Below are 22937 nucleotides of genomic sequence, written 5' to 3' on the forward strand. Positions count from 1 at the left end.
CAGTTTGCGATTCACGCACGTATTTGTTATAGGTACGATACTGAGCAGGATCCTAATTTATGTTTAAATTGTTTGTAGAGGAGAATGAACACAGGTTATATTTTAGTGATGATGAATGTAATCTTACGGAAAATGAGTGTGATCTGACTGAATATTTTTTAAATATGTGTGCGCACATGATAAGAAAGTTGAGTGCGAAAAGAGTTAAAGAGTTTGATCTGTATCATACGTATAAATTCTATCAGCTGTTGAGGTTTGTTCTAGTTGAAGTTATAAATCATAAAGGCGTCTGTTCTTCTAGCAGCCGTAAGTATCGGTGGATGATTTGATGAACTGTAATATAAGAGAATGATGTGATGTTTTTAAGTGCAATGGATTGCGATAGAGATTCTAGCAATAGAAATGAAGTAAAATACGCTCTTAATGATAAGAGAGGATTTGGGCCGAACCTGTGCGACCGACGTCCGTTGAACGAAGTTAAGATGAGGGCTATCGAACAGCAGCAGGAGTCTGAGAAGAAGCATTGGAGAGGAAAACCTCTTCGGCTGTAGGTGAATGTGTATGCGGTGGTTGGTATCCTTTGTCTGAGAATTAAATTTTTAATAGTTGTCAGTAAATGGTTTGTTGATGTTGCATAATGAATCCCGAGCTGTTAAGGAAATTGAAACTACTCAGTCTCAAATCAATTTCCGAAAATAAAATGGAAGAGGATTACATATTCGAAAAAGTGACTGCCAAAGACACTCAGTATTGGAGGAGTGTAGCGTTGTGGATGTCAGATTTTAAGTTATTCCTGACGAGATACACAGGTAGGATAGACGCGGATGCGATGGAGGAGATGAATAAGATGGTTTACGGCGGAGAGAAAGATCTGGGTGGCGATAAAGTTCTGTGACGTAGAATTCAGTTAAAAAATGTTAAAAAATTTCTGTTAAAATGAAATATGATACGCAATAAAAATATTATATGAGAAGGTCGTAATGATTATTTATTTCCCACCTCCTTCCGTTCCTATTTTCCAGTTTTAGAGCTGTCAGTACGCTTTTTTGAAAAGCTTGTATGCTTTCTAAAAAAGCTTGCAGGCTTTCTGAAAAAACATGAAAAAGAGTGCAGGCCTTTATCACGCTTTTCAAAAGCAAACGTTACCTTTTATATAGGGAAGAAAGCTGGGAGTTGCGATGCTTTCAGCTATCTAGTTGTCGACATAACTTATAGAAAAATCGGTTATGTTCGATAATCTCTGTCTGTCTATCTTCGGTATAGCGACTTTGAAAAGTAGCCAAAATCTAGGCAGCTTAAAGTTTCGCAACCCCCGGCTTTCTTATCTATATGAAGGATGGATTTTTTAAAAAGAATTCAGTCAACTCTTTCACTTAAATCAAACCAATAAATATGTAATGCTGTAATATTTATACTTTAATATATATATTGAGGATAAAAAATATCTTTCAACGAAATAAATTATCGTTTTATGCTGATAAATCTGTGATATATAGCCGTCTCTTTTACTGACACACCTTAGTCTGAACGATCCTTATTATTGTTATTTATATATTTGAATCAGATCCGTTTCTCACGCAGACGAAAAAATATTCTTACATAATTTTATTTTTCGCCTGCAAGAGTTGGAATCGATTAATATACAATTACTCCGTTTGTGCAATCTGAGGAATAAAGGAAGGAGCCGTTTGAAAAATGACAATGCGAATAAAATTAAAAATTTAATAATGATTAATAAAAAAATATAAATGAAGAATTAAATATAAAAACACAAGAATTAAAATTTACTAATAATATGATTTAAAAAATGTATAAATGAAAAATTAATTTGAGTAAATAAAAAAAGGATAAGAAATCTTAATATTAAAAGTGCTTCTCAGCAGCTGTTTCCATAACGACGAATCGGTCGTCCATACACATCGCCTTGATACGACACGAGGCCTCGATAACAGTCCTCCTCCTCCTCCTCCTCACGAATTTATAACAATGTGATAAGTTAAAACTGTGCGAACCTCAACATAATCAAAAGTGCATTCAACCTGATTACATACTACTACAGGAATAAAAGAAGTGACGAAAAGGATACAAACCGATTCCTACTCAATCTAAAATAAAATGTTATAAATCTACTTACTGAGTCAGTTAAAGATTGTGAAAAATCCATAAAATTCAATCTATTCCTCGAATGTGCACAAGAAAGACGTAGAAAAATAGCAGATGGTAACAGAAAATACGAAACAAAAACACATACTTTAAAACAAAATTGACACTAGTCAACAAAAAAACCGATATGGATAAAGCTCTAGGTAATACTTCTAATAAAATAGTAAACGAAGAGAAAATTTCTAACAAAGGAAGCGGATGGACTTTACCGAGCAGATATGGTCTATTTGTCCGTATAATCCAATACTTCCCCTTACGTGATTTGACATACATCGATCTCTCTAAAGTAGTAAAAAACGGTTGAAAAGCTGTGATCAACATTGGAAATGATGACAACTACTTCTTCAAATGGGCTATACTATCTAAACATGTAACCAGACTACACCCTCAGCGGTTAAGTGAGCAATAGAACGTTTTAGAAAACAAATATAAGTTTAGAATGGCTAAATTTCCAGCTGAAATAAAAGATATAGTAAAGTTCTAGAACGCTGATCAGGTATCGGTAAATGTATACGCACTAAAAAAACCGAAATAAAACCGATAAAGGTGTGCGATTAGGAAAAAGCGAATCACTTCGATTTACTCTTCCTGAAGAATGTGACAGCCGGTCATTATTACTGATATATATCAAATTTCTTATGTCTAGTCCAACTACAATCGACAAAAACCGATCATAAAATTTTAAATATGCAAACGATAGTTCACCTTCTTCCGAAAAGATGGTAATTGTGACAGGAAAATGCAGGATTACCTCCGAAGCTCTTTGATGAACGAGCCGGTCCAAGTTAAAATGCCAGAAATTAGTAAAAATGGTGATGGTATGTTTACTTACACTATCGTTCAAGAATTAGCAAAATATGTTTCTCGTTCCAGTCGTAGCTTACGTCGATTTTGAGTGTATACTATAGCCGACACCGTACTATGCACTATTAGCCAAGTTGGTGTTGCTGTATGACATACATGTCACATAGCAACACCAACCTATGAGCTATGGTCTGTACTTTGTGTCTCTTAAATCTGTTTACGACGAGATCTAGCAGGTATTACCTCAAACACCGTTGCTGTACATAGATCCTGACGCCGCACAACACTTTGTACGGCAATTACCCGGTATCACCTCAAAAGTGGCAGACAAACTGAAACGAAACGAAAAGATGGTATTTACACCTGAAGACGAGTTGAGATACAAAACAACCAATAATAGTTAAATGTGTAAGATACCGTACAGATCTGAAGCTCAAAAGGTGAGAGACCACTGCCAGTTACCGGCATACACAGAGCAGCACTCTGTAACAATTGCAACCTGCGTAGGACTATGCAAAACAGTATCCCCATCTTCATCCACAATCTATCATCTGGTTATGACTCTCACTTCATCGTCAGAGAGCTGGACTATGACGGTAAAATGATACGCGTGATACCGAAAATAACGGAAAAGTTCATCACGTTTGCTAAGAATATCAGCGAAAACATTTCGGTAAAGTACGTGGACACATTCCAGTTTATGACGTCCAGCTTGAACAAACTGATATCCAACTAACCAAAAGACATATTTCAGACTAACGATCGTAGATAAGAGTAGAACACTAATGTATGACTTTCACTATTCAGTGATGAGGCCAAAACACATTGGTATCATGATTATGGATTATATCGGATTGAAATCGAAACTTTACACCTTCTGTACGGCTAATGATAAGGTAACGAAAAAAGCAAAAGGTGTCAAAAAAATATGGAAAAAATGAAATCACCTTCGCCGATTACAGAGCCTGATTGGGTGATGCAAACCTTGAAGTTAACAGGTACATGCGTCTGTTTAGACCGACAAAACATTGTCTCAACACTATAGTGACGAACAAGCGAGCTCTAGTAAACTACAACGACAAACGACTAGTTATCGATAATATGAACACATTATCATGGGAGTCATTTCGATACACCCTTACAACTCGTACGGCTCTTTCGCATAAATATGTTATTATGATTATAAAAAAAAATTTTTAATTGTAGATATACTGGCAACGTAAAACATGAAGTAATTGAAGAGTTACATCAGTCGGCTGGACGCAATTACCCGACTTGTAGAGTAGACCTAAAGGGGCTCAATGATATGTATCAACCTGGTTTGGTTGAGATGATACCTTACTTTAAAATAAATAAAGGTTATAGGTTTATTATGACTGTAATAGATTGCTTTTCTGCATTCGCAGTTTCGATTAAAAAGTAAACCGTTGTCAAGTGGTAACTGTTTTGATTTCAATACTGAAAAAGCATTTAATGATAAACTTACAGGCAGATTATGGTAAAGAATAGTACAATGACAAGGTCAAAGCTTTGCTGAAGGAATATCGTATCAACCACTACTCCATTATTTCCGAGAAAACATCCTCTATAGTGGTTGGTTCAAAAAGACGCTGAAGACCAAGATGTGAATAAAATTCACAGAGCAAGGGTTGTATGTGGCTAGACTTGGTACCAAAATTCATGCATTAATATAACAACACAGTGCTTCGGATTATAGATGAAGCCGTAAGATGTTAATATAAACAACGAAGAGCAAGTATTGCAGAGGATTAACTTCATTACAGAAAGACTGGTTAATATCAAAAGGCCTAAATTTAAAGTGGACAACCACGTACCCATAAGCAAGGTGAAGGATTCCACCAAACTGGTCCAATAAGATCTTCAAGATCTATGCCGTCATACCAATACCCGACGTATGAATAGATCGATACTCTCGGTGAAGTATTGAAAGGTAAATTCTACGAATATAAACTGAACAAAGCCATCTATAATGACGTTTACCAAATCGAAAATGTTACCCGTCGTAAAGGTGATAAGTTACTAGTCAAATGGTTGGATTGGATAAATGACACAACTCCTTGGTACATAAATCAGACATCGTATTGAAATATTAATCGGAAAAACTGCTGTACAGAGATGCAAACAGAAGCAAAATTTGACGTTGTCCAACTTATATTACACACCTGGCAGTACTCGGAAATAGTGATCTGTTTCTTTGTCTTAACCCACAGCCGCTTGTCACGGTGATATCAAAGTTGGACAACGTCAAATCTTGCTTCTGTTTGCATCTCTGTACAGCAGTTTTTACAGCATATTACACACCTGGTAGTACTCGGAAATAGTAGTCTGTTTCTTTGTCTTAACCCACAGCCGCTTGTCACGGTGATATCATTGGTAGTTCAGGGTGTGGTGAGAAAAATGCTTTCTTCAGTTTACTGTTCCATCCCAAAGGTTTACACTATAGAAATATTTACGTATTTTCTAAGTCGTTATATCAGCCCAAGTATCGTTTCTTGTAAACGTTGTTGAGATCAGTTCCTGAGATCGGTTACTTCCCGTATTCGGAAGATAAACAGGTCATATTACCTGAAGAAGCCGGACAACACTTTATCATGATATTAGACGATGTGACAAAAGAGAAACAGCAAAACATAAGGAAATACTTTACCCGCGGTCGACACAACATTGTCGATTGTTTTTAGATGACTCAGTCCTACGCTAAGACACAGAAACACCTGATCCGTTACAACTCACTTTCTGATCATGTTCAAACAGGGCAAGTTTAATCTAGAGCAAGTATACAAGGACCACGGAATACCTGGTGGACGACTTTAAATCTGTTTGCTCCATGGCTTGGATCAATAACTCTCATGGATTTGTATATAAATTTACATATAAAGAAAGTGAGTTGAAAAAAGGCAGATATTGGATATGTTTCAACACATTTATCACGAATATTAGCCACCGTTAATGGCATCCGTTACACTGTTAACGGGTCCGTTCAACACTGATAATAAAAATATGGTATTTTACAATTTGGTTATACAACATGGTTAGTTTCATAATATAGATTGTCGATTATAGTGAAGGATGAAAATTTTAAATTAGAAATGGCGAGTTTGCATGAATAAATCAGACGTAAACATGCAGCCTGTGTCAATAATTCAAGTGTGACCGATGAGTCATTGGCTTAAGTGTACAAACCACCAAGAAAACTGTCATAGGAAATCAAAGAAATTTTAGGTATGAAGAAAAAGAAGAAGAAGAAGAAGATTGATGACATCTTGGATCAAATAAAATCAACTGCATGACCAGCAGTATCAGCTATCCCTTCGACTTATAGGTATGAAGAAGAGTTACATGGCGAGACCATATCTAATAACGAGCCGAGTAATATGGATAATATAGGGGAAAGGACGGTTGAAGAAGAGGCTTATGATGCTCTAAAAATGACACGTATGGTATATTAGACATTGAATTTCCTACATGTATTCAATGCTCTTGCATCCCAAAATTTAGAGTCTGTGTTTGAGGTCAAAAACATTGATGGCTGTTGGTATATGGGAGAGAAGGCAGTAACTTTGATCATGATGAAATGCATATCGATGAACAAATATTTAAACTCACCTGGATTGCTGCAAGTGTTATTCTACAAACCCTTCCTTAAATCTAACGGATGAGTAGTGTAAGCAAACCTATAGAACTTTACTTAAGGCAACAGGTGCTCATTTAATGCCAACAGGTCAGGTGAAAAGCAGGAAATTCTACAAGTAAATAAACTACATCAAAAAGTTGTTTAAGCCACTAGATCAGACCTTTAACCCACGGTCAGACTTTTAAGTGAGACATATTCCTCCAGCAGTACTCTGCAACAAGCAACCATTAGCGAAAGCATGCCGAAACCATATTTTTATGTGAATCCTTATGCTGAACAAATATTCAAATCACCACATCCCCTGCAAGCTGCTATTGTTTCACCTATCATCATATCATGTACTTACTCAGTAACCAGATCCGTCATAAAAAGATTCCGACCCTCTAGTTCTGACGTCATATTACCAAAATGGTCTCATGTCATTAGTAGTCGTCTTGAAGTAACTCATCATCGCTGTAGTAGTTCAGTTTCATCAAGATGTAAATAACATTGTAAAAGGAGTCCAATACAACGAAGTGAAAATGATAATCATCAGTCACTATCTTTGTCTCCTCCTTAGCTTATTGTCTCCATTTCTATTGAAGGTAATATTCCACACAATCTAAGTAGGACTCGAAGCCTGAGCCGCCACCAATACACTTCCATTTGAGAGTGTAGGAAAAGTAGACTGCATATATCTAGTCCAGTTTAAAGACTGCCACCTGCCCCTCCATTGTAGACAGAATTGTTACCACCACCCTGTGGTTCTCCTGCACAGACTAAAGAATTTGATAATAACAGGGTTGTTATCACTACGGTTTAGTCTAGACAAAAGATTTGCACTCCTGAAGGTGAGGTAGTTCATGAGTAATTAAAGGCATTATTAAGTCCTGAAAAGCAGTCAAACGACAGACGCTATACTGATGAACTCTATGAAAATCAAAATATCCAGGAGGAAAATGACCATCTACTAACAGAGATAAATTGTCAAAAAGAAGAATGCATTATGAGAGTGATATCGGTGACGATGATGATACAGGACCAACCGGCTCAGGATATCTAAGACTCCATCTGAATCTGCAACAGTTGAGACCTGAATATATTTATTGGGATGATCCAAATGAATTGATTGATAAGTTTCAAGATCCAGAAGACGAATACAGAGCTTGAGCATGGCCGTAGACAAAAAAATCATTGCTATAGTGGTGGAGTTGAAAGAGTATGGTATCATTTAAGTGAGTACACCATCAGCGATGTTCATAATAGCATATTGATATTGTTTTTATTTTATTACAAATGTAGAAGATGCCCAGATTAAAGACTGGTAGTGGAAGTGGTAATTTCTAACGCGATAATGATTCTCCAGATCCACCAGGTGTCAACTTTGGTTTGACCCTGAATGGTGATTACGATATGTAAAACACAAAACATGATAATTCTGATAAATGGAGGATGCTGTCAATTTCCTATGGGTGGATGCAATGCTTGATTGATATAAAAAAAATCGATTGATGATATATAAACTGTAATATTAGCATTCAGTCAGAGATTAAAGGAAGTGGAAAAGCAAGGAATTAAAGACACTGTAAAAATGTTAGTAAAAGAGAAGATTTATATAAATAACCATTATTTATTATTGGTTTAAAAATCATGAAAGAAAATTATACATTAATTCACTGGAAATGAAGACACATTTCCTATTCACTACATATTAAAAAATAATTATTCAGAAACATGAAAAAAATCCTTTTGAGCTGCTAGAAGCTGACAGATAGTGTTTATGTACTTCTTATAAAAGAAATTAACTTAATAAAAAAAAAAAAAAGATAAAAGGCTAAAAAAGTAAGTAAATAGAATCAGAAAAATACAAAAGGAAAAAAGGTAATAGTAAAAATTTTATCTCAAGTAACATACAGAAGAAATGCAGATATGTAAATGAAAGATACTTATAAAACAGCAGCAGGAAAAAAATTAGTTTCATTAATTGGGAAAAACTTAGAAACATTGGGTTACCAGAGAGATGTTAAAAAGTACTGAAGAAAGTACAAGACCAGGAAGGACAAGGAAGTTTAATTTTTTTCTTGCTTAGAGAAAATTTAATAATGCATGAAGAAGAGTCCTAGGAAGAGGAGTGAGGCAAGTTATAATGCCTATCACCAACTTCTTTTATACGAGTGTTGAAGATATAATAAAAAATTCTCTAAAAGAAAATGAAGGGATCAGCATAGGAGGAATGAGAATCAATATTTGTATAAGTTTGCAGATGACATGGTATTTTTAGGAGAAGTGTTCCCCACATTATATTCAACAGATGATTTCAAAATTAGAAGAAATTATGACAGAATATGACATAAAATTGAATATTAGGAAAATAAAAGTAGTGAAAGTAGGAGACAATAAGTTAATGAATGTCTGCACAAAAAATAAGGAATTGAACAAGAGTACAAATACTTTAGTATCATAATAAGAGAAGGTTGCAAAAGTGAAAACAGAATAAAAGAATAGCAATGGATAGGGAAGCATGTTTAATAGGAAAAAAATAGTTATTTAAAGTATGGTGTGGTTAGATTTGATAAAGCCTCTTATGATATGTTATGTTTTGAGTATAGAGTTACTTCTGTATGATGTGAAACACAGATGGTAAAAAAAAGAGAAAAGTTTGGTTCTGGAGACATTTGAAAGAAGATATTAGTAATATTAGATAAATTAAGAAGATAATAGTAATCATTCAGTGTAAATATTCTACACAATGTTAGACATAAAACAAGGTAACAGTTAATCATAAATATTATAAATAATAATTTATAATATACAAATAATAATTTAATTAAATAATAAAAATAATAATAATTTAATTTAATTTGATTTCTTTTATACAAATAATAATTTGTATGTTATTCGCCCACAATTAATTACTGGAATACGAGATTCCTCAGTTCTTATATAATTTATTAATGGTAATAATAAATAATTAAAACAAAAAATTATTACTTCCTGATAAGATGTAATTACCATATAAAAACTATATTTAAGTGCCAGTTAATTATTTCATTACATAAAATTTCAGCCGATTACTTTAAAATTTAACATGTGAGCTTATAATCCTTAGTCACTAAGTTAACATTAGACCTGTTATTGCTAACTATACCTTGAATTCACTTACAAACTTTTTGAATTAAGGTTATAGTTTATTAAATTAGTAACTTCTTAATTTTGTAATTTATTGGTAAAAGGGTTATTATCTTAAATGTATAAATATGAAATATTTAAAACTTAGTTTTTTTAATTCTGAAGTACTACCTCACGTATATTATGAAATAGTTGAAATGTGCAAAGATAGGCTATATAGTTCATGTAAATAGGAAACTTAAGTAATCCTGATGCTATTTTTGATGCTGCTTTATACAAATACATTTTATCATGTTTGGTGATTAAGAAAAAATTTCATGTTATGTAAAATATACTTTCATGAACCATAGAAATGTTAGATTATATTATATACTCCTGTTAGATCATTATTAACTTATTTATTTTATAGCTTGATTTAATGTTGGAGTTTCTTTTGGTGATACTTATTTGGATCTTTATCTTCAACCCTACCAGTCTATCATTATGAAACACTTATGAAGCCTGCAAGGCCTGCTAGTTCACTTGTATAATTTTGTGACATCTCAAGAAGTTGATTGAAATCAAGAAACACAAGTCTGGTTTTAAACATAAAAGCCCTTTTTTAAACCATTTAAATCTCTCTCCTTGTAGTGTTCAAGATTTTGCTAATGAAAAATAAAAAAAGTAAATACTTCTGTATCTATTATGTTGTTTATTGTTCTTTAGTTAAAATTCATTATTTACTGTTTAAAGTTTTATGATATAAGATATAAAAGTTTTTACAGTTGAATTGCATAGACTGGTATATTTAAGTTGTAAAAACAGCCAATTTTTTAATTAACTTTAGTATTTTAACTTTCAAATTTCACTTGCATTAATAATTTTTACAAACCTCATATCTCTTATTTGGATTTCTTCTTTTATTTGTATTTATTTTATTTTTACATTTCTTATTAGTTATGTAGTAATAACATATAATATTATATAATAACATATTCTTTATTTTTCATTTTAAATTCAGGGTTATGACAAATGGTCTTTCAGATTACAAACTTGAATAACTCACATTTAATAACACTCAGATGCATGAAAGTAGCATCAATAGAAAGAAAAACTCAAAAATTTTCAGTGGTTGTTATAACTGTTGTGTAGTTATTGATTTCATTACTAGGTTGATAGGAGAGAAAATGGCTGCCAACAAAGACAGGAAGGCTTTTTGTGGGCTGAATTTTCACATTTGTCAATCTGTTATCATTATTCAACATAATTTTAAAAGGAAATTTGGTGAAGATGTACCCAGTGGACCCAGTATCCATAAATGCTATTCTGACTTTAAAGAAAGGGGTTGCATCTGTAAGTGAAAGTCAACAGGCTGTCCACTATTAAGTGAGGCAAGTGTGAAGTATGTGAGAGAGAGAGTTTCATACCAAGTCCACAGAAATCCACAACTGGAGAAGATATCCAAGGTTTAATTTTTCAACATTATGGGCATTACTCCAATTCAACTTAGATATCAGTCATGAACTGGAAAGGCAACTACCAAAGAGATGGATTGGGCATGCTGACTATGTTGATAGTGACTTTTGCACTGGCTTATATTTCCCCATTCTTACACCCTCTGTGACTTTTTTCTCTGGAGTTTTGTTAGACAATACATGTATAGGCCACCATTACCACCTGCCATTCTGGATCTTTGTGTTTGCATCACGGAGGCAGTTATTGAATTGTCCAGTGTTACAAGGTAATGGCAGGAATTGGACTGCAGACTTGATGTGGGCTCCTTATGAATAAAAAGGAATTTGACTGGCTTTAACCAGGAAAGCCCTAATAGGAGTAATTTCCACCTACTGCACGGTATCATACGAGGCCCTCTGTGTTCTAGCTTCAGTTCTGCCAGTTGAGTTCCGAGTGGGAGAAAGGGTGGATATAGCTCATGGCTTGAGCAGGAGAGATGCTATAAAACATATGGTGACCGAATGGAAGAACAGGTGGCACAATGGACCAAGCAAAGTATACATGACTTAGATGCGTGGAACGGCAGAGAGTTTGGTGAAGTAAACTTCTACATAGTGCAGATATTAATGGGGCAACATAATTTTCAAGATTACCTGCACAATATTGGCAGATGTACATCACTGTCATGCATATTTTGCAAAGACGAGGATTCTGTTGAATATATAGTCGTCAAATGCCTAAACTGGGATATGCAACGGAATAGGGCGGGTATCACACAATGTACACCAGATACCCTTGTGATCTACATGTTACAAAGTGAGGAACATTGGAGGAAAGTCGAAAACATGCCACGGAGGTAATCAGGAGTAAAGATGAAGAGGAGCAGCACTGGGACTATTAGTATAGGGATGGGAGGACAGCCCCAGAGGTGAGGACTGGCATGCCCAGGTGTACCAGTGCCAATGATCCTCTCTGGGGAATCCAGGGCATGGTAGCCACAGTAAAAGAGAAAAGAATTGGCGCTGTGTTTTGGGCAGATATGTCCTGACATGGCATCAAGAAAGGGCACAATAAAGATTCCACAAAAGAGTTGACCGGCGAGCCAACCTACCATGTTGAGCACATGTGATATGATGTTTTGAACCAAATGCAATACAAAATATTTTGATTTTCCCTTTCCATTGATGCTAATTTCACGTATCATGTTTTAAACATGAGTTATTCAAGTTTTTAATAGGAAAAATCATTTATAACCCTGTATTTAAACTGAAATTCTCCCCCTAAGCATTCTCTAGACATAAACACAATAAATTCCTTCCTTCTTTTTGCATCACTAGTTACAACATAGTTGAAAAATAAATAATTAATCAATAAAAGAGGAAATTAGAAAAATGTAAAGATAAACAATACACAATTATATATTTATAATTTATTTGGATGAAACAACCTTTTTTTGGTTAATGACAGCAAGTGTCAGTAAATTCAACTAAACAGATATTAGACAATCTTGGATACTACAACTTAATTTATCTTTTATCCTTAGGCTAATATAAGTAAAAACATATGTCGTAATTCCAAATCATTTGTCAGTTTAAACTTTTGAGGGAAGATAGAAATATTGATGAACTCTGTTATACCAAACATCTCCAAGGAAATTTATATACTTCAAAAAAAAAAAAAATGAAATAAAATTGCAGAAAAGTGGAATTTGGATCTTAACTTCCACTTTATTATAAGATGGAAAAAATGATTTTCAAAATTATACAGCATCAACATGATCATCTTCAAGTTTCAGTAACTGCTTTATTAGGTGTAATAGTAAATTTTAACAATGTACCATTAAATAAAGAATAGAAGGGGAAATAGTAATGTCTAAAGATCAGAGAGGATTAACTGTGTACAGATCTTGAATGAATGAGTTAGAGCATTTAAATGAAAAAAATAATAGGAATTTGAGATGTACTGGGTGTTTGCGTATTTAATTAAATTGTATTACATAGTACATAATATATATAAAACAATATCTTATATTAAACTATAGAACATCTATCCTCATATGAAACATATACTTTCATGTCATAATTGTTTATCAAATGAATGGAAATTATAATTTCATTTATTTATCAATGTTAGTCACACTCTCTAGAAAGAAACAGTTGTATAAATTAATGAAGTTATCTATTTCAAACTGATTTTTTAACAGAAAACCAAACAAAATTGCCAAAAATCTGTAACATGTATATTTTTTTTCTATGAGTAATACTATATATGTCCTAAAAAGGCAAAAAAATTAATAATTGGAAATTTCATATTAAGAATCTTTTTCATATATATTTGTTTATGTAAATAGAAATTTACATAACTTTAATAATAATTTTAATTTAGACTAAATATGAAACAATCTTTTATTTTTTTTGTTTTATGTAGAGTCAAATCTTCTTTCCTTACAACCCAGCAATAGTCACCATCATTGCTAGGTGGTACTAACCTTGGTATCAGGTCTCCATGGTTCTAATATTTTGGTGGATTATCCTTCCTTATTCATTGCTAACTGAGCCAAGATTTTTAAATAAAATAATTACATGCAAATATAGAAAATTAATTTTTAAGAACATTTGACATCCCATGGGTTGTTAGGACTTAATAAGCCATGGATTTAGGATTTTATATTACTTCTTTTTTTTTATAGAAATATTTTGGCTAAATAAGTAAGCTTTTACTTCCTTCACAAATTATTATTTTTCTGTTGTTAGTTCTTTTTGCTTATAAAGCACAGTAGTAAATCAGTTTTTTTTTAACAACAGGCAAAATATTTACTAGGCCTTAGTATTTATAGTATTTATGAGTATATCACTTTTAAGTTTGGCTTCACTTATTTGTTGGAAAACTTTCTCTTAAATGTTTGAAGCCCCTTTACATTCTTCAACTATGATTTTCCTAATTTTTCCATCAATCCTAAGTTGAAGTAAAGCAAAAGAAGAAGAATTTTCTTGGATTCAAGAGGGGCACACTAGAATTTTAATTAATTCATTCAAAATAAATTTTCTTTGACCAATTTTTGTTTTTACAAAATGCTGCTATGTTGTTTTGCTATCTTATAAATATAAAAGCATTAAACATCAAAATCTTGAAGACCCATCCCAACCCAGTAATATAACTATGGCCTTCAAATCCCTACAACTTGCAGTGGGAACCATTTTGTCATATATTTCATTCTTCAAAACTAAGCAGCTGGTGAAGATGGTTGCTTGTTTCTAATGTGGAGTAAGACTCCACTTTGTAAAACCATTTATGAAAATGGTTGACAACAACCACTCAAAAACGGATATTCTCTATTTTATATTTAATCTATATAACTTAATATAAATTGTGAATAATATTTAATGTGAATGGTATTTAATATTAAATTGTTTACAAGCAGCCATCTCATAAAATGGAAGCTGCTCTACTTTATAATATTGATAAAGCAGCATTTCCTTTTTTTTAAGATATAATGTTTGTTTCATTTGCCGTCACATTCCATCTTGCAATCTAGAGCTGAAAACTTCAACACGTTGTTTTGATGAGCTCAAATCGCTCCAAACCATTTGATTTGCTTTGATGGATAAGATGATGTTCACTGGATATCTGAGGATTACTAGTGGGATAACAAGTGTTCTCAATAAAATCATACCACCTCAGTTGTGGAGTTAGTGTTAGTAAGCCTTCTCTATGAGGAAATTGTTTAACAAATTGCACATTATTCATAACATTTATTGAACTTCATGCGTTTTTTTTTCTAACAACCTTTGGTATTTATAATACAAATGTAGCAGTAATCAAATGATTAGTAAGTTAAAACATAGCACCAGAAGGATATCAAATGGCATAGAGCATCTTTTATCTTTCATCAGCTGAACTAGATTCACACAGTTTAACAAACTAATTATAAAGTTAGTATCATATAATATTAAATTAATAAATTAATATAATGGTAATTAAAAATTAACACATATTTTTTATGTGTATGTACATACAAACATGTACAGTGTCTCAAATAAATATATTTACTCTTTGAATGGTTAAGCTAGAAAATGAACAGGGATAGAAAAATCAAAACCATATCAGCTGATAGTTCAAAACATTTGTTTTTCATTGTTGTCATTCATTGCTAGATTTTATGTTATTTATTTCATAATACACATGGCTGAAATTCAGACTGTCTTTTGATCAACTAAATGGCTTTAGAAATATTATTGAAATCTGAGAATGTTAAAGATGTTCATTGATTTTGGGCAGTGGAATCTGAAATACCACCACAACAAGAGTAACAATTACAAGAATTCCTATCAAGTTTGAAACTAATAAAACAATGGAAATTGTAAAAAAGGGTCTGGGCAAAGGAAAACCTGTGTGGGTAACAAAAATACCCCTTTAATAACACAAACCTTCACATGATCCCCAAAAAAATTTCTCAGGCAACCGTTTTCATGAGACTGATATTAAAATGACAGTGTTCATAGAATTTTATGAGCTAATAAAATTGGGATATATGGAGCCCATACATCCCCCAAAACTTCTACATGCATTAAATGAAGAGATCTGGGACTGAGTAAAGTTTTGTGATTGGTAGAGGAATAACAGTGAAACAAATGACGGATTTAAAGATTTAATAAATTGGTTGGATGAAGCTTTTTTAAGATTAATGGAATAGTTAATTGACAAAACAATATTTATTCGAATAATGCAAATATACACATAATTGAACAGAAACCTATTAATTTACAAGGACTTTTAGGAGGTGGAATTAGTTGCCTCCTCGTGGTGCCACATGGATAATGCTAAACAACTGATAGTGGATGCCTTAGTAGCCCAAAAACTCAAAAACGACACAATGGCCGGGCCAATACATGTAAATGGCCCGGCAAGTAACCTTTTTCAAGGCCATGACAACATCTTGCTTAGAACCTTTTTTTTGAATGCAGATGGTGTAACTAGTGAAACATTTACAGAATTTAAACAAATAGTGACAGATAAAGATATATATTTATATGCTATAGCCAAACCAGATGCATCAACTGATAATAAACAATTCCTTCAGGCAGGGTAACCAAACATATGTCTAAAGTTGTGGCGTCTGGATTGATTTTGGCAGCTAAGAACTCACTCACTGTCTGCTTTAAAGAAATAAAACAAGTGAACAATGTGGACAAGTTGGAGACGGCTGAGCTGTAGGTGTGGAAAAAAGAAATCCGATGCAGATTTATAATTACTTACACTCCTCCAAGAAATCAACCAGCTCTGGGTTATCTGGAAGACATGTGGGATTGCCACTGTGTTCTCATGGGTGACTTGAATGCCCATTTAACTATTTGGGGATATACCAACACATGCACTACAAGAATAATAATTGAAGACTTTTTAGATAGTAACCCTGTACAGTTCATACAAAATGATAACAGCAGTCGATGTTTCTTGCTTTTTAGGTGGAATTTCACATCCAGATGTAGTTGTTGCTCACATGGCTCTATCATCGTTTCTTGAACACATCCTGCTGCCAAATCCAAGTGGCTTTGGACATAAAATACTTTTGATAACTCTAGTCAGTTGGATGAGTTGGAAAGTTGCCAGCAAAAGACCTGCAATGGAATCATAAAAAAGCAGGCTGACAGTTGTACAGGGAAACTGCTGAAACCCTAACTCAAGATTTGGTTGACAGGAATATCGACAAGAGTTGTTCTAGGATTAGAGAAGCGCTTCTGAAAGCCACCAAAAGAGCTATTCCAAGGTGTAAGGGTGAAATGCTACTCCTCCTTTTGGACAAAAGAGGAGCAGGACTTGACAAGAGAGCAAGCAGAAAGAACAGGAATCGAGGAGGATAGGCTTATATTAAAACACAAAACTGCAGTCATCAAAAGTGAATAATTCCTTGTAAATGTGAAACATATACAATGTTTTTGAGTGATATAGATTTCAGGAAAGTCGGATTAAGACACATAAGTTCATTTCTAAGCTCAATAATGGCCAATTTGAGAAAAATCCTTTCTCAAATGTAGCCAAACTGTTCACCATTGATGTTGGCGTAGCAAACCACGTTTGCAAGCATTGTGCCAAATTAAGTAATTTTATTCCGCACAAAGCGAACGGATCGCCAAAGACGAATGTTATGCTTGGGTGTCCAAATGATGTTGAAGAATTGATGAGCCTCATGTATAAAGATTTTGATGTTTGTGAGTTAAATTTTGCTTTGCAAGAAACAAAAGTCAGGAAAAGCCAGGTTGAGATGGAATAAGCTGAATTTTTAACACACGTCGAGGATAAAGCTAGCACAGCCATCCTGAAATTTCTCAATATCATTTGGAGTTCTATTCCTGTAAATGCCACAAAGAAGAGGTGATTCATATCCCCCCCCCCAAAAAAAGAACCAAATCTGCCAGAAAATTTCCAGCCCATTTCACTTACAAGCGTGTTTCCAAAGTGTATGAAAAAATCCTGCTTACTAGACTTCAGGTGGAAATAGAAAATAACCAGCTTCTGTCAAATTAAGGTTCAGGAAACATAGAGATGCTGTTGAGCAGGCAGCTAGACTGACTCAAGAGATAAAGAACAGCTCTCAAAGACAGCAAAATACATTGGCAGTGTTTATTGACTTTCACACTGCCTTTGACAGGATTGGAGAAGAAAACTTCTCAGCAAGCTGCAGCCCCTTGGAATTAAGGGAAATGTGTATAAAGCAATCCACTCCTTCCTAGCCCTAAGGTACATAAAAGTAAAATATAATGAGGCTGTGTCATCCTTTAAACAGACAAAGCAGGGATTACCACAAGATTCAGTAATCAATCTAAGTTTGTTTAACCTGATGATTAAAGATGTACTCACATCGGTTCAGTCTATCCATGGCACTCAAGCTTTACTCTATGCTGACAACTAGGTAATCTGAGCTACTGGTAGCTCAGATTAACATAAAAGATCTGGAATCAGCATTAAATGTTAAGATTATCGCAATGGCTTTTTGAGAATGAGATAATAGTTAAAACTGATAAATTGGAATTCCAACTTTTCACCCTATATACAAGAAATTTGAACAGCTGTTGTAGTATACAGTATGAGACCCTTGAAGAAAACAAAAATAGCTACATACTTAGGCGTAAAACTTGATAGGAAGCTCCAATGGACAAAACATATTGACCAGCTAGTACATAAATGAAGCAAGTGGCTTGGCTTGCTAAAGGGATTAGCTGAACCAAATGGGGAGCCACTGAAAGTGTTGTAACTTAAGCCTACACAACTTATGTCAGACCCGTTATGGAGAATGAAAGTGAGCTTATCTCAATATCATCTAACACCAATTTGGAAAAATTAAATAAAATCCACAATCAAGCTCTGCAACTCTTAACCGGGGACCTCCAACCCTCTCCAGTAGGTGCAATGGAACTACAAACTGGTGTAGATATTGCAGCCATAAATCAATGAACGAGTAAGGCGTCTCGGCATAGAATATTCGGAAAATTATAAGCCGCCTCCCAACGTTTGAAGACCCAAATGTCCCTGTTGGTAAAGGTAAATGAGTTAACCAGGGCATATGAATAAGATATAGAAGATAGAGAAATTTTTACAGTACATCTATTAGACATATATTACCTCACCTAAAGCCGTAGGGAGATTGGACCTGCTCCAATCCGTGAGCAAGAGTAAGATGCTGCCAACAGAATTAAAAGCTATTGCCCTAGAAACGATTAATGAGAGGTACCCCACTGTAGACTGGCTCCAACCACGTTTACACTGACGGATCTGCTAGTGATCATGTAGTAATAGTGGTGGTTTTCTCTCAAAAATTCCGGATATCGGATTGGTGGGAACGATGGCACCAAACTATTTTGGCGAAATTCGAGCTATCATACTGGCCTTAAAACAGCTAAGGCTTGCCTCTGAAGATGGAACAGTTATTTTTGTTGATTCGCATGCAGCGTTGCGAGCATTTACTTCCTTAGAGGCAAGTATGTCTGTTGACGTCCGGCAAGGAAGAGAAATGATTACGGAGCTGCTACAGGCCGGTTGGACCGTGATGCTGCAATGGATTTCCAATCATTGTAGTGTCGGTGGTAAAGAGAGGGCGGATAGACTGACAAAAGCAAGTTCCAAGAAACTGCAACCACAGGCCCCTGTTAAACTTAGCACTGTAAAAAGGTTATTAAAGAACAGGCTGAAGGTAGAGGCAAACAAAAGACACGCGACCAGCGCTATTGGCAAACAGTGGTCTTTGTTATTGTTGTCTAGTGCGAGAATTCCTCACAACTTTCCGCGAAGTGTGACCGTAGCCTGTTTCAGGATCATTTCTGGAAATAACTACTTGAGTGCTCACCTATATAGAATTGGAGTGGCAGACAACCCTGTCTGTGGGTAATGCAACTCGGTAGATCGTATGAATGGTGTTCATCTCAATACGTATGAAGTCACTGGGAGTTTTTACTTACAAACGCTACAAAACAACATTATTCCTGCTATATATGATTTTTTTTCATGAAGAAGTGTACTACTTTCAACAAGATGGGGCTCCATTCCACTATCATTCGTAATGTGATGAAATTTCTTGACACCTTTCCTGAGCGATGAATGAGTCGAAGAGGAAGTGCTTTGGAGTTCCCGGCTCGACCTCCAAACTTAACAAATGGACTTCTTCCTTAGGGGTGTTTTAAAGACGTATATGATAAAAACTACAATGTAATGAAACAGAAAATTTAAAATGCAGTTAATATGATACTTTTAGTTACAGTAGGTTAGCATGTCGCTGTGTATAAAACCATTGCCGTAGGTATATTGATGTTAAGAGAGGTCATTTTGAACAGGTAAAAACAATACAAGCACACGTATTTAACCTATTAACTTTAATAACATATAACTGTTCGAACAGAGTATACATTTTTTGAGACACTGTATGTAGCATAAACCACAACAGATTAGGCTAAATACTATGCGTTTCCATACCCCATTCTGATTCCTTAGGTTAAAAAAATAACATTCAATTAAAATTAAAAGAGAAAGAAAAAATAATACTTGTACATAATTCCAATTATTTGTAACAAGAATAAAGGTTGAATAATTGTTCATTTATGTTGTTATTTTGTGTTTTCATACAGTAAACGATTATTGCTTTTGTTCATTCATTTTAGTAGATAAAAGTTTATAGATAACAACACAATTTTAAACTGATTATTCGTTTCCGGCAATCGTAAAATTGAGCATGACCCAATTTAATCTCGTTGCTAAGTTGCATATGTGTGGTATACTGAGTCATCTCATTGTAGACTCGCACCCAGGCTGCCGAATAACCAAGAATCAAAACTTTTGTTGTAATAAGTACCCGCACAAAGGATTTCATTAACCCACTTGATCAGCGGGTCTCTAATTCAGTTCAGTACGCCTTGATTAATCGGATTCCGAGCCTTTAATAAATTTTAAAAATATTTTCATTTTTTTTCTAATTACCAAGAATATATTTTGTAATTTTGTTCTTAACTTTCTCTTCATTATGATCTTTATTTTCTTTTTAGAAAAATTCTAGTACTTTGGATTTAAATAATACGTAGTATTTCACACAGTATTCACTGTTAAAAATAAAATACATACAAAGTATATAAATAAAATATAATATAAAATGAAAGGAAACAATCTAATTTATAATTTAGGGGTACCAGTATAGCAAAAAGTTCATTTTATGAATGTATTTGTATGTGTGCGCGATCGCTACTAAGAACGGGAGTATGTAGTGACGGATGGATTTTGTTGCTGCTATTGATATATCCCTAAAAATAAGCGATAAGCAGTTATAATCATCACAATAACTTAAATTTTGCTCATAAGGTGGATCTCTCAATAATCATCGGAAAACTTTATTTAAATGAAGTTTTTCTATGAAGTAATACCTAACGGTGATCTCGGAGGTTAAAAAAAAAAAAAAAAAAAATAGTTATATTACATTTATAAGAAGCACTATTTTAAATAATCTAATCATCATTTTCTATAATCATAAAATATGGAAAGTTAACTTACCTCAAATTTAGGAATGGAGCAGTATCCATTTTTCATGTCATTTCTGAAAATTATGTTATGCTTTAATGTGCTGTTTGCTTACAAGTATGAATATATTAATAACTTTTAATTTTACTAAAACACTAATTGTACTTTTTTATTTTTTGCTGAAACACTTTCATATAACACCACTTACCTATTTGGCAAATATACCAAATAAACTATTTTGCCTAAGTTAAAATTACAAATTAAAAATCCAGGAAGCTAATTTACTTTATCATACATTAAGTTCAACTTAAAACAGGTATAAATGCCAACAAAAAAAATCAAACAGAAAATAATATAAATCATATTTTACTGTAGATTACTGCTTAACTTTAACCATTTATTATAAAATTATTAATAAGTATAAAAATCATAGAGGAATTTCATATTTTTTTTGGTTTGACAAAACGAATAAAAAAGGATAGTGAAAGTTACAAGTTTTAGTTTATTGTATTATTTTGCTACTGGGGTTCATTTTAATAATAAAACATATCAGCATAATTATATTCATGTATAAACATGTTTATACATTAAAAATACAGATATTTTAGAAAACATATTTTATTTGTTAGTTTGTTTACATGTTATGTGTTGTTTTTTAGTAATAGTTGCATTGTTCTTGCATGCACATGTGCGAGCTGCATTAGTTTATGGAGACTGAAACTATCCTAACACAAACATGTCTAATCTGTCAATTAATTCTACATTTGTGGATTAAAAGTTATTACACACTAATTAGTGATTAGTTTCTCTAACATAGAAAATATCTATAAATAATATAAAATGAGAAACTTCCCACCATCATACTTGAAAGGGTAGTAATTTGTTGTACTGTATTAAGGATGTCCTCAATGAACTACTTAGAACTTGTGAGGGGACATGCATGAATGTGTGTAAAATGTTCCTACAATTTTAGAACGAACTCTTTCACAAACTTAGGTAACAGAAAGCAATGGTTCCATGTGATTTCAATTTGGAAAGAATCTATTAAAAACTTATGCTGAAGCACAACTAACATTGTTCAGAATATTTTTAGTTTTGCTTTCATTTCATTTAGAATGTGCTTTGTTATTTTTAATTCATTGTATCTTATGATTCTGATCAAGATCTTTTGTTTCTCTCACAAATATGAAAAAGTTCCTTTGTAACTATTTGAGTAGCAGTCCTAAATTATATGAACCATACGCCCTTATTAGCTGTACGCAAAAAGATTATTAATGCACTATCTGTCTGTTATACTTTTCATTCACCAACTGCAATAAAAATAACGGGGTATTCAAAATTAATCCTAATGGTTTAATTTTGTTTGTATAAACAGAACATAAATTTAGCTATGCTTTCACTTCTTCTGTTGGTACATTTTACTTTGAAGTGAATAGAGAGAGCTAGTGAAATGAAAAATGTTACACATGAGCAATTCAAAGTCAATCTTCATTTCTACATTACAGTTTGGATTTATTGATGGCTTTTCTTTATTAATAAAGAAATGATTTTGTTATCGTTTAATCTCAAAGAAATTTTAAGAATATGGCGTAAACATTTTTTTGTATGAAAAATGCTAAGCATAAGCTGAATTCGAATCTAAAACCCACCTTATAAAATGCTAATGGACCAAACTATGAATTAAAAGAATCAAAATAATATTGACCAGCCATCAGTACTTTTAATGTAGATTTGGTAGTTAAATAAAATTAAACTGTTTAACATAAAAAGGAATATG

At 33.4% G+C, this 22937-nt stretch overlaps 1 protein-coding gene across 1 annotated transcript in view; it reads right to left on the bottom strand.

Annotated features, from left to right (window-relative positions):
• LOC142329668 (uncharacterized) overlaps nucleotides 1-22937 on the bottom strand; it is a 33821-nt gene that overhangs the window by 5615 nt on the left and 5269 nt on the right. The window contains exon 2 of the mRNA XM_075374348.1: nucleotides 21194-21236. Within this exon, the coding sequence (XP_075230463.1) occupies nucleotides 21194-21236 (43 nt within the window). The remainder of the gene's footprint in view (nucleotides 1-21193; nucleotides 21237-22937) is intronic.

The sequence above is a fragment of the Lycorma delicatula genome, chromosome 1 (genome assembly GCF_047948215.1).
Source record: "Lycorma delicatula isolate Av1 chromosome 1, ASM4794821v1, whole genome shotgun sequence".
NCBI classification, from domain to species: Eukaryota; Metazoa; Arthropoda; class Insecta; order Hemiptera; family Fulgoridae; genus Lycorma; species Lycorma delicatula.